We start from the raw sequence: 15,704 nt of genomic DNA, 5'->3' as shown, positions 1-15,704 counted from the left end.
ACAAACCCAGGCCAAGCAAGACAAAGAATCTGCTGATACACACATGTCACTCCAAGAATTCTCCTGACAAAGTTCCCACACCCAATTTAATTACTTCCCTACTGTAAAAACACTTTCCATCTGCATTTATTGTAATAGTTTCAAATCCAAAACTAACAGACTATAAAGCTAGCTAAATAAATGAATGATATTGGCCTTAGGTCCCAAGCCAGGAGCTATTCTGTAAGGCAGTGTGTCTCCAGCATTCATTTTTATGCTGATGTTTCATTTTATGTGCAGTGTTTTCACTTAAGCCTTGTTTAGAGAAGAATTACCTTGCTCCAGGCTCTGAAGTGTGATGTGCCACACAGAGCCCTCTAGTGCTGCTCCAGCCCAAGGTCTGTCAGAGATTCCTCTCTAAGACCAAAAGTCACATTGCAACCAAAAAATCCCACTTCAGGCTGTGTACACAGCACTGCCTATGCTCAGGCTTGGAACTCTAATTTCAACTCTGTCTGATATAACCTCCAACTGAGGCTGCAGAGCTTAAAATGAAAAGTGTTTCTGTTTGAGAATGTACTTCAAAAAATGAAACTACCAGATTAACTATTTGTAACATGGGTTCTCTTGCACGTTCAGGAGAAAAAAAAAGTATCTTGTTCCTCAGACACAGCATGAAGAATTTAACTCTAGCTTGTAAGAAATTTCCTGATGTGCAGAGATAATAACAGTACATTGCATTCAGGGTCCTCAGGTTTGTTGCAGTTTGTTTTCATCACACTTTGATGAAATTACATCAGACTGGAATTCATAGATACAACAGTCTCATTTGGGCAATCATGATACTTAAAACTACACACTTGTATATGAGTGTTATGCTACGCTGGGATTCTCCATGGTGTCAAAATACTTCGAAAGAACTTGACCTTTATATTAAATTTTAATCCAAAGCAGCAGCACAGCAGATAAGTTTTTCATTTAGAAGTTGTGAGTACTGAAGGGCAAAGCAGGTTTCCACTGAAGCTCAGGTCAAAACTGCTAATGACCACACTGAAAGCATATTTGGACATTGAACTATCTCTTCCCTTTTCAGTTCTAACCAAAGTAAATGAAAATACATATTAATAACAGACATGAGCTAATCAAAGAAATTGGGATGGCGCATAGTGCAGGTCAAGGCACAGATACTATAATGGCCTTGGATGCTGCAGGTGACCCCCAGAGGATCCTGCTGCAATAATTAAGGAACATAGTTAAGATATAGGTAAGGATGGGTTTGGGGGACAAACCTTGAACTAAGAAACATAGTTAAGATATAGGTAAGGATGGGTTTGTGGTACAAACCTTGAATTATTTAACTGTTCTGAGTTTTAGTGACAATGTTAGTGAAATGTCAGGTTTATATTGTAGCTCTCCCCTCATAATGAAGGCTTCTGAACCTTCATGACACTGAAATAGTCTTCTATACAGAAGCAAAACAAAGACAAGGAGCACTCACTAAATATTGAAGAAAACTATCTTCCAGTTCACTAACCACAAGGAAGATGCACATCTAAAACAGCTACTACGTCACTTGCTCAAAATTATCCATACAGGTACATACATGCGTGGAACATGGAAGTTAAATCCTTTTCCTTTTTCCCATGCACATGATATTAGAAATGACTGTGCAGGAGAGGAATGTACGGCTTCTTTCCAGCTTATGAACACAGCATGTTTTTCACATGTGAAAACAAAATGAAGTTTTGGTAAGGGCAAATTTTCCCAAATAAATAATTAGTTTTCCACACTGGAAATAAACTATATTTTCAATAAACTTCAAGACTCAGATATGTAGAAAAGGGATAACTGAAGAAAGTGAGGTCTGGTCACACAGATTTCTCTACATTTCTTAATAGTTGGGATTGTTTTTTAATTTAATGTGACCATTCAGTGCTATGCCATCATCTAAACTCAACAACCCAGACTCTAGGCTGCATCTTTGCCCGGGAAAAGGGAAAAATCCTTTTTCTAGAGTGAAAACCATTACAACTGATCCAACCACTCTTTCTTTGCAAAACGTAACTCTGGGGCTCTGGTGCTACAAGTCCACGGTGCGGCTCAGCCTCGCTCTCCACCACTGCACCACAGTCAGTCGGCGTCATCCCTCCAGCACCGTACCTGGGATTCTGCGGCTCTGAACCATCGGACTCTGGACACGGCTTCTTCACCTGCAGGAGCAAAGCAGTCCTGGTTACCCCCACTTGAATCACAACTTCCTCTTGCTCTCCCCCCATTCCAGCAGAACTTAGAGCGGATCCTGCTCTGCTCACCGGGATCTCTATAAAACGTTTCCCGCACTTTACAGCAGCGGTTTGCTGTACTAAACAGTGTGTTTCATTATTGTCCCATGAACAGCTGCCAACTGCACTTCCCCAGGCTCCATTAGTGGGTTAAATGTTCAGCTAAAATAGCTTGGGGAGTAGTCTTAACTAGGAACAAAGAAACCAAAGAACCAGGTTCCCCACTTTGAAATGAGAAAGCCATACTGTTCTCAGCTTGGCCAAGAAATGTTTCCCCAATTGATACTGCTTCTGTTTCCTGCTAAAGCTCAAAATAATAAACACCAGGTTCTGGGGCAAAGCGCACCATTAGTTAAATAATTCATATGGTATTTTTAATTTTGTGAATCTGCTAACTGTATGCTAACTATATTTTCCTATTGCATCAATGAATACATGCACTGTTTTCAGTCATATTTGCAATATATAAGTACATAAAAGGAATTTCAGCTTCCAATTTGATCTCCGCAATACACTGCTGTAGGCTGATTGGAGGTGATAAAATCCATCACTGTCAAAAAAAAAAAATAGAAAACTGTTCTCTTGCAGACTAGGTATCTCCTTGGGAACTTCATGGTTTCCAGAAAAAATTTAATTGTACCTTCTGGTAATCTAAATTACTTGCATTTTCAGCAGAGGAAAAAACATTTTGCTCACTAGCTGGCTGATGTAAAATCCAGGGCTCTGTGGGAGGTTTCGAAGTTCCAGTTTTAAAGCCACCTAGAAATATCGCTCACTGAGGCTCACTTGGTGTGAGAGGCACAATAAAAAAAACCACTCCCTTTACAATCAGCAAGTTCAGTGACAATTTTCAGGATACCTTGCATCAAGAAACTCTTCTATACTTTTTTACTACCTTAAAAGTATTTCAGAGAAAAAAAAAAAGTGACTTTGACTCACTCCTATTGAAGTTACTGACAAATGACCAAACACTCACCAAGCCCAAGAGAAAAAAGGATTTGACTAATGCTAAATATTACACATATATATATAAAAGTTCCCTCAGCTGAATGCCATGGAACATCACTCATAGAGATGAGCCACTCATAGAGCATGAGACACAGTCAGGGCTCACAAAAACCCAAACATGACAGGCAGTATTTCATAAACATTCAGGTGCAAACATCATTGCTATAGTTTTATGTTAACCATATTGTTATTAAAGTAGCATAGCATCTGAAGTACAGTGAAATACTTCAGATATATAAACACATGACCATCTGCCATGAAAAATGCCTTCAGTGTGCATTATATACAAACATGAGAAATAGTTATTCAGATTATTGTACTGAGTGTCTCCTGAGTATGTCAGTGTCAGAGAGAACTGTTCAAAAAATATATTCAAAATCATTTAAAGACACTGAAATTACAACAGCCTCTCCTTGACAGGATGTGTTTAATTTCAGGAGCAGTTTGTCTCAACTGAGTTATAGAGATTTGACAAGAAAAATAATATTTTCATTTCACATATAAAATATAATTTAGAATGACTGAAAAAATAATATATTTAGAGCTATAAAATACAATAACATAATTAAAATTAATTAGAAAACCAAGTATATGCCTAGTTGCTATATAGTATAAACCCTAGTAGATCTTCTTCTTCCATGTCCCTTTAGCATGCACTCACTTCCAGCATATTTTTATTATCTCCTTGGTCTTAAATTTACTGGCATTCATACATTCCTTTCCAATTTCTTTTCTGTTCTGTGGCTGCCACCAGTAGCACTGTCTCTCACATTGGCACTGGGGCTCAGATCTCACTACCCAGGCCTGGAAAGTTCAACCACTGACTTTAACCAGCTGCTGGAGAGTCTGTCACCCAGACATCCCAACACCCTGGAAGGGGCAACTACCACAGAAGACCAAAGATAGTTCCAGCACACATTAACATAATCCAAGCACGTTTAATATACAGAATGTATTAAGACCTCTGGTTTTCCTGGGCAGGGATGATGTTGTAATTGGGTAGTCACAGATGAGTTTTCCTACTGTAGCTCACACGACCACTGCATTTTGTTTTGACCAACAAAGCAATCTAAATATCTGAAAGATTGTGCTTTATCCATATAAATTAACATTAAACATTAAACTAAAATTAAACATTAAACATTAAAAAAAAAGAACCAAAAAATTACCGACAAAAACCAACTGATAAATTTTGATAAAAGTTGAAAGGTCATAGCAGAAAAGCCACTGACCAATTGTATCAAAAAGACTCACTTCCTGTGTGATGCAACAAACTTGGGGAGAAAAAAAATGTGAGTATTTTATATTTAAGAATATTGCAATGAAAGCAAAATGCTTAAAAAGTGAGAGTATTTCAGGTGTGTCACTTGGCATATAGATGATGCAGTTCATCCATGATCGTTATCTGAAAAAATGCGCAGAAGCACAGATATAGATTTGGCTTTCCTCTGAGAGTAAATGTAAACTTCATTGTGTATCTTTAGGGTCCCTCTTTGAGAGAAAAGATTTAATAAATGAAAATGTTATTTCTTAAAGGATGAACAGGCATGGGATTTTCTTTCAAGTGGCCATATGGAATGAACACCATTTCTCTTCAAGGCTACTCAAGTAGCAAAACAAATTCTGTTATTCATAAAATTATGCCACCCTTGAAGGTGAACAGAAAATCACTGTGAAAATGTCTGATCAAAGACTAAATATTGTTTCCTTTGTCTTCAGCTGCACTGTTTTACCTCTTAATCTGCCTTGCTGACTGCTTTCAAAATAATTAACTTTCACTAACACCACATTTATTTACATTCTCATGTGTTAAATGCTATAAAAAGAACCTTTTTCTTTACTCCTGCTCTGTTTTCCTTTCCCTCTTCTCTGTTTACACAGGTTTTCTCACCATTTTAGTGAAATGCATGTTGAGAATCATTCACAAGATTCCAGTTTCAGTTTGCATTCTGTTGAACTGCACTGAACTTTCCTACTCTGGTTGCCTGCTACAAAATGTTAGTAAAGTTTCAGCTGAAAACCTTCAAATACAAATATTTGTGAGAACAGACTGCTGTGTTCATGCTTTGATTGTCATGTCATCGTGCTGCTGACTGGCTTCAGCGCCTGAAAGTTGGAGGCAAAATCCCAAAACTGAAAGGGGAGGGGGAGAGTAACAAATACCCAGGAATTATAATTTCTTTGAAATGGTGTCCACATTTATTTCAGTTTGTAAGATTGTAAAAGGCCTGTTGTTGCATTATTGGTGAGCTCCTGTTGCAGTGTGGCTCCTGGATTTCTGAAGACCCTATCTGCATTGAATACTCTCCATCTCAAAGATGCTGGTGCTGAACAAGCCTTAGGATGACTTCTGAGTGACAGGAGAATCCTATGCCATCAGGAAATTCAACACTATCAAAACTGTCCCTCTTTGCTCAGTCAGTTCTATCTCCCACCATGCAGAGCCCTGGGTACAGGGTACCCAAGCAGTACCCTGAAAATAAAAAATTCCTGTAGACTCAAATGAAGGAAAGGAAAAACAGAAAAAAAAAATATCAGGGAGAGAGAACAGAAATCAGGGGACAAAAGAAGATGGTGGCAAAATTAGAGGAGAGCAGAAGCCAAGTGGAAAAAAAATGTGACAGATGTAGGGGTGTGGTGTAGACAGTAAAAGAATACTGGGACTGGCTGAGATGGTGCACAACAGTTTGTTCTCCTCTCTTCTAGATTTGGGACTAGCACCACAAACACAAGCCTAAGCACTCATCAGATACCAGTGAAACTCATTACAAAAGCCATTAGTGACCAGTCTGCCCAGAACAATGGACTAGTTCTGCTACTCCAGCTGATCCAGTCTGTGAAAATATACTTTGAACTTAGAAGATTCTGTATAAATGCTACTTTTATGTAGAAAAATTAAAGTCTCATTTGGCTCAAACTTTTATTAAAAACAATCAAAGTTTTATACAATTTCTACCTTCACCTGACTTGGTTCATCAGAATTCAAATATGAACACTGTTAAAAGTGTCTGATAATTTGAGGTCACTGTGAAAAAGATATGCATTATTAGGCAGCAAAGAACTGCAATAAAGGTATATGATAAGTATTTACATGATGAAGGATTTTATATTAATTGGGCTTTGGATGCTTCATGTTTAACAAACATAGAGTAAGGAACATTAAAAGAAAAATCTAACCATGCATTCACTGGAAAAAAAGACACCCCCTGGAAAGCCTAGGATGTCAGGTAATAAGATCTGCACCATAATGTGCAAGAAGCTGAATTTCCACAGGCCATATTAATTCTGGCATTTCCTTGCTTCTGATGTTTTTCTTTGCAACATTAACATCTTTTAACATGATTTTATTGGACCCCATTACACTAAATGTTAAACCATGAAATGGTCCTGCTCTATGAGGTGTTCTCACACACACACACTGGTGGTATTAAACTCGTAATGCAACACAGGTGAGAAATCCCTTCTAACACTCACAGCTGAAAAATCCTGCCACATCAGCACTAAATTACTCTGGCAATGAATCTGCTGAGTTCCCTCATCTACTGCACCAATTATGGCCTTGAGGGTCCCTCCTAAATCCTGGTGTTGCAAGAGGGCTGAGTAGAGCCTGCAATGCTTTGGGTCTGGAGGAAGCAGCTATGCATGGTGGAGCTGCGGAGACTCAGACACCAAGGAGACAAGGATGAAGACAGAAAAGTGCTTTTTGCAGACCCAAGGACAACTTCAAATCACATCTTTGTGCTTCCTCAGCCTGTGTGATTGCCCTGGAGTATGGGCAGAGCAAGTGCACCTCGACTGCCTGGATGATTCCCTACAGCAAATTACTCTGGAGGAAGTTGACCCATCTCTGCTCGCTGTCCAGGGAAGGGACTAAGTCTGTAGAACAACTCCAGGAGAGGATGGCACAGGCAGGGGAACAACTTGATGGAAATACCAGGTAGAAGAATATGACTCAGGATATTGACACTGTGATGAATATGAATAGTAAAGAAAAGTAGTTCTCCTCAAATGTTTTTAGATGCTGACTTTGATGGTGTTTACATGGAGTTTTATAACTGTCTTGACAACAAAAAACCAATTAATGTAATTTGTTTGACCAACAAAAACAGGGCACGGTTTTGCTTATAGCCACAGCTCTGGGATTGAGTCACAAATTGTACCCATGCAGAAAATATACGTGCTTTCGATTTAATTTAAAAAAACCCACCACCAAACAACAAATGTTCTTGAAAGTGAAGCAGTTTATGATGACTGAATTCAAATAATACTCCAAATATGTACATCCTGTGAAGACAAAATCTCAGTGAAACTTCTGCAAAATCAAACATATGCTGAGTAGACCTAGAGAAACACATGAAAAGAATTCTAAATAATCCCCATTTCTGAACTGATTTTTTTCACAGTAATTCACTATCGTGTCACACTTCCATAAATCTCATAAGTATTTTACTTCCTTAAACCTAGTGACAATAATAAAATTATATAAAGTTTGTATTAAAATACAATACTAAATAAATTAAAATCCAAATGAAAATGTAAGACTACATAGTTATGCACAAGCAAATTTTAATTAGATTTCTGATGTAGTTAAAAACCCAAACACTGACGCTACTGTTGAGTGAAAGAACTTGAAGCAATAGAAAATTGATTTTTTCCTCCTATTTTGCACAGTGCAAAGACTGTACATAGCTGTATTTTATCTGAATCACTCCCTGAAGTAGGTTTGCCATATTTCAGCAGATCTGAAAACAAGAGTTCTGATTGCAATGGGAGAATGAGTAAAAATATGCTACATAGAGAGACCTAAAATTCCCTGTTTAAGGAGTTTTTTGGTTGCTGGTTTGCTTTTTTCTTAATAAAAGTCTATATGACTAGTTCTCTAGTGGAAACAACACGTCTGCTCACACTTAAACTAGGTTTAGCTATTCAGTGGTCTCTTCTATTTTCTTAGTAATGAAATCATAATGCCATCAACTACAATTGACAACTCTAATCAAAACAAGATTAAGGTTTGAATATGCAATTTTTTAAGTGAAAGTAAAGTGCAAATTATTTAAAAGTTTTGAGTGTGAAAGCAGACTGCTGCTGCTGACCTTTGCATTTTATGTAGCGCAGTAGAGGAGACTTTATATTCAAAGACATCAGATATGTTTCCATGCCTCTAAGGGGTGTGAGCAAGGTATGGGAACAAGTCAGTGCTGTCCCACCATCACTTCTGCTTTCCATGCAAACCTGGCCTGCGAAAGATTTGCTCTTGAGAAAATGCATCAAGAAGTTACAGTACTAACTCTGGTCAGAAGCACTAGAAGATGTACACCTAACTCACAAGGAATGCTAATCCAGAAGGGATATATTTAGTATTAAATACCTACAGTTCAGGCATCTCAATCAGTCTAGGCTTGTCACATAAGGCTTCCTTTACATCTAACAGAAAGATCCAGATGTATTTCACCAGATCTAGAGTAGTCATCCATTTCAGGCAGAGGGGAATTTAGACCAAATTAACTGTGACTAATGTCTTCTACTCTCCACTTACCTGCTGAAACGCAGGTAGTGGGGAAACACTGAGGAAATGGAATGGTGCTGCAAAAGAGAGAGGGACAAAGCCTGTGTGCCTCGTGACATCCTCCCTGAAATCCTCTTTGTTGGCAACACTGATTATAACAACGGAGAGAGATGGCTCCCATGGAAGTTGAATGTTTAAAGCCTCAGCTCCTTTGAACCAGTCACTGGACTTAATAATTTTAAGAAGGAGCTATGTCTTAGAAAGCATACAATAATCTTAAATGCTTCCACTTCTTGAGATGACAATCTTCATGACTCTCACAATGTTTTGGATTTTCTGTACAAATTGCTGCTGAGAACAGTGTGGACAAACCAGGAACCAGTCCATGGAGCTGCAAAGAGGCACTGCATTTCATTTAGGTCTTATTTCACCAGGCTGGAGTGATGAGCAGTGACACATTAGAGCTCTTGCTGGTGTGCACATTACATACACATTGAAGTTAATTTGAATTTAATCAATCCAGGTAAATGCCTTTTTCATATTTCCAATGAGACTATAATGATAATTTCTTTTGGGCACACTGCACAGTCTTACCATTGACACAAACCTTCGTAAAGCATAAATCAGAAAGCTTTATATATATAAAACATAAAACTCTGTTTCTATTGAGAAGTTTTAGAGAATGAAGGTATCATTAAGGTGACATGATTGATAAAATCTCAGACAACTTTAACTCCTCAATTTTCCTATTCATATGCTATTGTTGGGGACTAAACATTCCTTCCTTGGTAATTTCTTGCTAGTGGAAAGGTTTCCTATGTGTTTGTTTTTGCAACATGACTAATGGGTTCAAACAGTTCAGAGCTCTAAGTGTTTTAAAAATCTTTTATACCTGCAAACATTTTTAAAACACATTTTAAACTGCCCTTGGCACAAGTGCACTAAAAATATCAGAGGGTGTAACAGTGTAACAGTCAAGTCATAATTTAAGCAATTGGAACCTGTAAAGTACTAACTTGTACATTTTGAAAAGCATTTATGCATGCACTGTGGGAAAAACTGGCATTCTCTTTTTCTTTTTGTTTGTTTGTGTACAGTGAAAGAAGGAAATAAGCCTTCCCTTAACTGGTGGGTCAGGCAGGGCAAATGCCATACTACAATGGCACTTTTTGTTTCAGCCTGAGTTACCTAATAGCTCAGAGCTCACAGAAGGCTTTTCCCTGCAGCTGGGAGGGTGGGCCTGGCTCACTTTGAAAAAGAAAAGAAAAAAGAGAAGAGAAGAGAAGAGAAGAGAAGAGAAGAGAAGAGAAGAGAAGAGAAGAGAAGAGAAGAGAAGAGAAGAGAAGAGAAGAGAAGAGAAGAGAAGAGAAGAGAAGAGAAGAGAAGAGAAGAGAAGAGAAGAGAAGAGAAGAGAAGAGAAGAGAAGAGAAGAGAGAAGGAATTAGTTCCCCATTCAGATCTTCCAAAGGCCAAAGGTTTGGAAACTCCACCAGCCTGGAGTTCATTTATCAACAAATTCAGATTCAGGAAAAAATACTAATGCAGTAACACTGGTTTTCTCTCATTCTCTTTTCTTTCTTTCACATTATTTTTCTAGCTTTCTCCATCCCCCCCACCCCCACCATCTCTTAAAAAATGCCCAGACCAACATAAATACAAACCTTTGGCTTTTTTATTTTTTTTGCCTTTTCAAGTCAGCACTATATCTCAGTGAAGCTGAATCTGCAAGTATACCCTTGGTGTCTTCCTGGTATCTCCAAACTGGCAATAGCTAGAAGATACCATTCTTCATCTAGACATGAAAAATGCTTACTGCTTTTACTTCATTATGTCCTCCAGTTTTGTTGCAATCACACCATTTTTATTTAAGTACCTGCTTTTTAAATATCAGCACTCCCAAATACCATTGATCTCTTTTCAGGCAAAAAACCCCCAACATACTGAAATGCAGGAAAACAGTTATGCTGTGCAATATTTTCTAGATTTCACCCTGTGATTCCTCAGCTCCACAGAAATATTGTAAGCAAACTAGGTGTATCAAAGCTGCCTTGGAGGTATCATTTAATATTCAAAGGAATACCAAGTCATCTCCTGTTATATGCATAAAATTCAGAATCTTCTCAGAAAACCTGAACTTGTTTTCTTTCCTCCCGCTTTTCAAAACCAACCAGGGCCAACAAATGCAAAGAAAAAAAAAAGAGTAAACTTTGAAGCTGAAATTTAAAGCAATGAAAGTCAGGAAGTTCAAAAGTTAATGTTCCTATGGCTGTGTTAACTTGGCCATGTTGCAAATAGATCATGCAAATACTTCAAGCTATTTTGCTAAAGGCCCATAGTACTATGCCATAAAGCATAATAAAACATGCTGTTTTCTTTTCATGTGGAAATCAACTTGTATGAAGAACAGTACAGTGTATTTCTACTACTAATGCTGATTTCTCCACCACAAGTCAAGTACCTCTGCCTCAAGGCACTTTTCTGTTCTAACAATGCTGGTGTCTCATTGGAATCCAGCTTCCCCTTAGCTCACCCAAGAGCTTAGATACTGACCCCCGCAGGAACAAAGGACAACTTCTCTCCTGACTCGTTTGCCTCATCAGAAAATAATCTGTCTTTCCCCTTGAGATCAAAGAACACTTGTCACAATTTTTCCATCCCTCACTTAGATGAAATTTAAACAAATGGCCTTGTCGATCATCTCCTCCTTTCTGTACTTCACTATCCTGGTTTTTACCAAGGAGCATATTGATACCCCAGTGCAGTAACAACATGATCTCACATCTCTCAAATAGTCATCCCCACTACAGATGATTAAATACATACATGTAAAATATTCTGATTTAGCAAAGAATTTATTTTACTCTCCTTGTACTCTTTTGTTTGTCTTCTGTGTTTTTAATATACATATTGCAATGTGCTAAGGTTAAAGGAGATCAGCCCCCAGAAATGGTGCCTTATTCTTAGTGAAATATGTTATGTTTCTTAGCTGCATTGAGAGCTGACCCACCAACGCTGGGTCAGTATTAAGTAAGCAATGTCTAAAAAACCATCAGTTTCACTATCCTCTCTGTCTTGGAGAAGCATACTCCTCGGCTGCTTAGCATCTTCATCCCAGAGCTAAAGGGACTTTAAAGAATTTAAGGACAAGGATTGAGGTTTTGAACTATATTCAAAAAGCTCAGAAAGAGAAAAACAGCTCTAATGTCTTCACCATACCCTTACTTGATGTGACTTTGTGCTAATTAGTTTTCAAGCACTGAAGTCTTCATAGAAGCACAACCTGTTTAAGAATGAATGAATACCTGACTCAGATCCTGGTCTGACAGAATGGGATGGAATAGTTTGGGCACACTGAAAGCATTGTATATGGATTCAGCTACATGACAACTTGATTTATTGGCAACCCAGAGTTCCTAGGTTGAGGTTTGAATTATTCTTGACAACATGGTAAGCTCTTCCTACAAGCTATTCCAAGTTTAGCCACTTGTTCACTGGTGCCAATTTTGCTCAGATACTTTTCAGCCAACTTTTCTTCACTTTTGGTCTTACCCAAGCTGTATGAGCCAGATGCAGTGGTAGGAGACCAGTTATTACCTGCAGTGTCTGCCAGCACAATCCACCCTGTATGACCTGTCCATCCCGCATATGTCATACAGAATTAGAGGTAACGTTGCACAGCTCCTTCAGAAAAGGAGAGAAACTACTGCAGATTTCCAGTACACTTCTCTGTGTGCAGCTAGTAAGAAGGACTCAAGTCACTTCAGTGTTTTTTGGATCCTTCTTCATCTCTCAGGAGAGACAACCATATTCAATTAAGTGTTGTAAGTGACATAGAGTGCCAAAACAATGAGAAAATGAAACTGAGCATTATTCACAGACAATTAAGAACATCTGACTTCTTCATTATCTAAACATTGATAATTTTTATCAGCAAAAATACCTGTTATTCACTGTGCTCCTTCACAACCCTGAAAGGCATGAGCACGTTTATGCTGAGTATGTGTGCAGAGCCCTGAGGATGCAAAGAGCCTCTCTCATTGCAGTGACCAACTGCAATGTTTGCAGAGTGAGATCCAGTTCTGCCAAATTCTGCACGGCTTCAGCAACAGCTGCCTGAGGTGATGCTGCATTCACTCCCCCAGCAAAAGGCAGTCCCTGAGCAGAGGGGCTGTCAGCCTTGGGACAAGCCCACAAAGACTCAACCTTAGGCCTAAATCAGATGGTGATGGTTTGGCCTGTTACTGTCAATGCAACAATTCAGAATAATGAAGGTAAGTCTGAATGTGCCTTAGTAGGACAGGAGGCTCAATTAATGCCAAGAAGCAACAGGTGGACAGAGCAGTAAGACAGGTTGGAAGGGGATGAACAAGGTAATATGAGCAGGTAATATGAACATGATTTTAGCCCAGCACCTGTCTACCTATTAACAGCTGGCAGAGTCCTGTAGGCATTGTGGAAGATGGGAATTCTGTTAAAACAGTACTAAAAAAAAATAAAACTGGAAAAACCTACCACAAAGCCCCAACAATAAAAAGGCTTCTGATCTTCTGTGGTAGCTTTTCTCCTGGTAGTAGATCAAAGGTATTCAGCTATAAATATCTGACTTTTCCACAGATAATATCTATAAATCTGATCATGAACAAATAATTTGGTCTATGAAAACAGCCCAAGCTGAAGTCATCAGCTAATTGTACAACACCAGTATCTTTGCACAATGCACTGAGGCTATTCCAATTAAAAACCCCTGCTTTAAGTGTAGGCAAGTGACTATGCTACAAATAATTTTAAAAACTGTGTTCAAAGCTTTTTAAAAAAGTGGAAGGAGACAGTATAAGTGCACATCATAGTCTAATTAGAGAATTACCAAGCAAATCTCCTGTACACTAACAGTGAACAGCTGTGCTTTTTCCTAGCTTCATACATTTCTGTTCTCCCACATTACTGAAGCTAATTTGTTTAGAATTTTAGCAACAACTTCTAGCAGCTGTTCTAACAATCATAAACTACATCAGATAACTAAGAACTTCAGTGACCTATTCCTCTCATAGTAAGGATGCAAAGGATTATTTGTATTCCAAACTACTTGATGGTGAAAATGAAATAATCAGTTTTTTGTGGCTCAGATATTATCCAACTGGTGAAAAAATAATTTGTTAGAGGTCAGAAAAAAGGACACACAGTGCTGCTGTGTAAAATCTCACAAGCACTGGATATAAACTAAATATCTATTCACATGCATTTGTATCATCAGGGAACCAAATTTACTTTGTTTTTGGTTACTTTATTTTCAGTGCCTCTGGAACATGTCAGTAAAAGTGAAGAAAATGCTGCTAGGAGAAGAGTTCCTCTTTTTTCTTCTTTTTTTTTCTTTCTTTTTTTTTTTTAAGGGGTATAAGGAAAAGAATAATAAATTAGCAAAGGCAAACTACAGATAAAATCCTTTCTAATAAACACATAGAAAAATATACTGTACATACTGTGCACTATAGTTATTATATGCTATTAAGCATGACAGAAGCAAACCCCTATGTAATGAGACTACTTTTTATAAATATGATTTTGATTTGATTATTCAAATATTAATGAACATTTACAACACAACATTCATTAAAAACCCTGTTAATATTGTAGGCCTAAAATGTCAGAAAAATTATTCATAAAAGGATAAATGATTAATAGTATCTATACCCAAGAATACAATATGCATTTGGTTATATGCTAGTAACAACAACAGCCACAACTAGAAATCACATTAAGAATATTTAATTTTGGTTTTGTTGCTTGCATTATGCTGTAGTTCTTAGCACTATTCAGAATAGCTGTATTTACAACATAAAGTACGTAAATAAATCTCAAACTATCAGCTAATAATATATTTTGCCTTATTAGCCAAGGGGGACAACATCAGAGGCAATACAGCTCTTAAAATACTGCCACAAGAAGGAACCACTTGACAGATCATATTTCAGCTCAAATGTAGGCCAATTTTGTCTCTTTTTCCAGGTTTGAAAATTTGACTGGAAATATCTCACTATAGATCTTTAGTATATCTAAAGAGATTTTCTTTTATTATTATTATTATTATTATTATTATTATTATTATTATTATTATTACTGCTATATTAAAATGTAGAATTTGAAAATATTTGAAAGTATGTTTTAATTTTGAAGGTGTTTTATATACAAAATAGTTGAACTCGTTTTCCAGAAGCAATCAATTAACTTTGTCAGGATTTGTTTTTCCAAATTCATGCCATTTTGTTTATATTTGCTGTCCTCCAATAAATTCTTTAGCCAGCAGGCAATTACTTGGAATAAGGAATTCTTCCAATTTATTTTGGATGGTTTTATATACTCATCTCAAGTATTAAAGAAAAAAGAACCTCTTTAGTTTAGGAAAATATAACAACCAAGATTCCCTAAACTCTCAAAGCATTCAAAACAAAAATAAAGAGACAGCTTCATAGTGACAGATGAATTTCACATATCCAGGGCAATGCCCAGGAGTTTCAATAAAGTACAATAAAGCACATTTTTAATGCATCTGCAGCCATTCTTCCCACAAGACTCTGTGCATTCACCCCTGTTCCAGACAAGTGAGCAAGTGTCCTTTGTCTCTGGCTCAACACGCCAAATCTCCCGCATCTTTCGACTCTCCTCCCTTCTCTCCAACCTCTCCCTGTCTCCCCAACCTGATCCTGGAATGTTTTGGCCACGAGGTTAAGAAAGATTCCCCCATTTATCACAACCTGCCAAGCACAACAGGGTCACAGTCCCAGCCCCAGTGCTATCACTTAGCTAATCCAGCCGCGGCACAGGCACAAAACTTCAAAGATATTTTGCCACGGGCAAAAGTTAGACCTTATTTGCTTTAAAATCCAAGTATCAATCAAGTTAAACTGTGCTTCAATGGAGCTAACAGTTTGAAT

The 15,704-nt window shown here is 37.7% G+C and overlaps 1 protein-coding gene across 8 annotated transcripts in view; it reads right to left on the bottom strand.

The window, feature by feature from the left end:
• EYA4 (EYA transcriptional coactivator and phosphatase 4) overlaps positions 1-15,704 on the bottom strand; it is a gene marked incomplete at both ends in the record, with an annotated part of 121,131 nt that overhangs the window by 62,555 nt on the left and 42,872 nt on the right. For all 8 annotated transcript variants that reach the window (XM_084202682.1, XM_084202681.1, XM_084202684.1 and 5 more), the window contains one exon: positions 2,140-2,189. In XM_084202682.1, the coding sequence (XP_084058808.1) occupies positions 2,140-2,189 (50 nt within the window). The remainder of the gene's footprint in view (positions 1-2,139; positions 2,190-15,704) is intronic.

The sequence above is a fragment of the Fringilla coelebs genome, assembly GCF_963513975.1.
Source record: "Fringilla coelebs genome assembly, chromosome: 3".
Classification (NCBI taxonomy): domain Eukaryota; kingdom Metazoa; phylum Chordata; class Aves; order Passeriformes; family Fringillidae; genus Fringilla; species Fringilla coelebs.
This window is presented reverse-complemented; position numbering and strand designations above follow the sequence as displayed.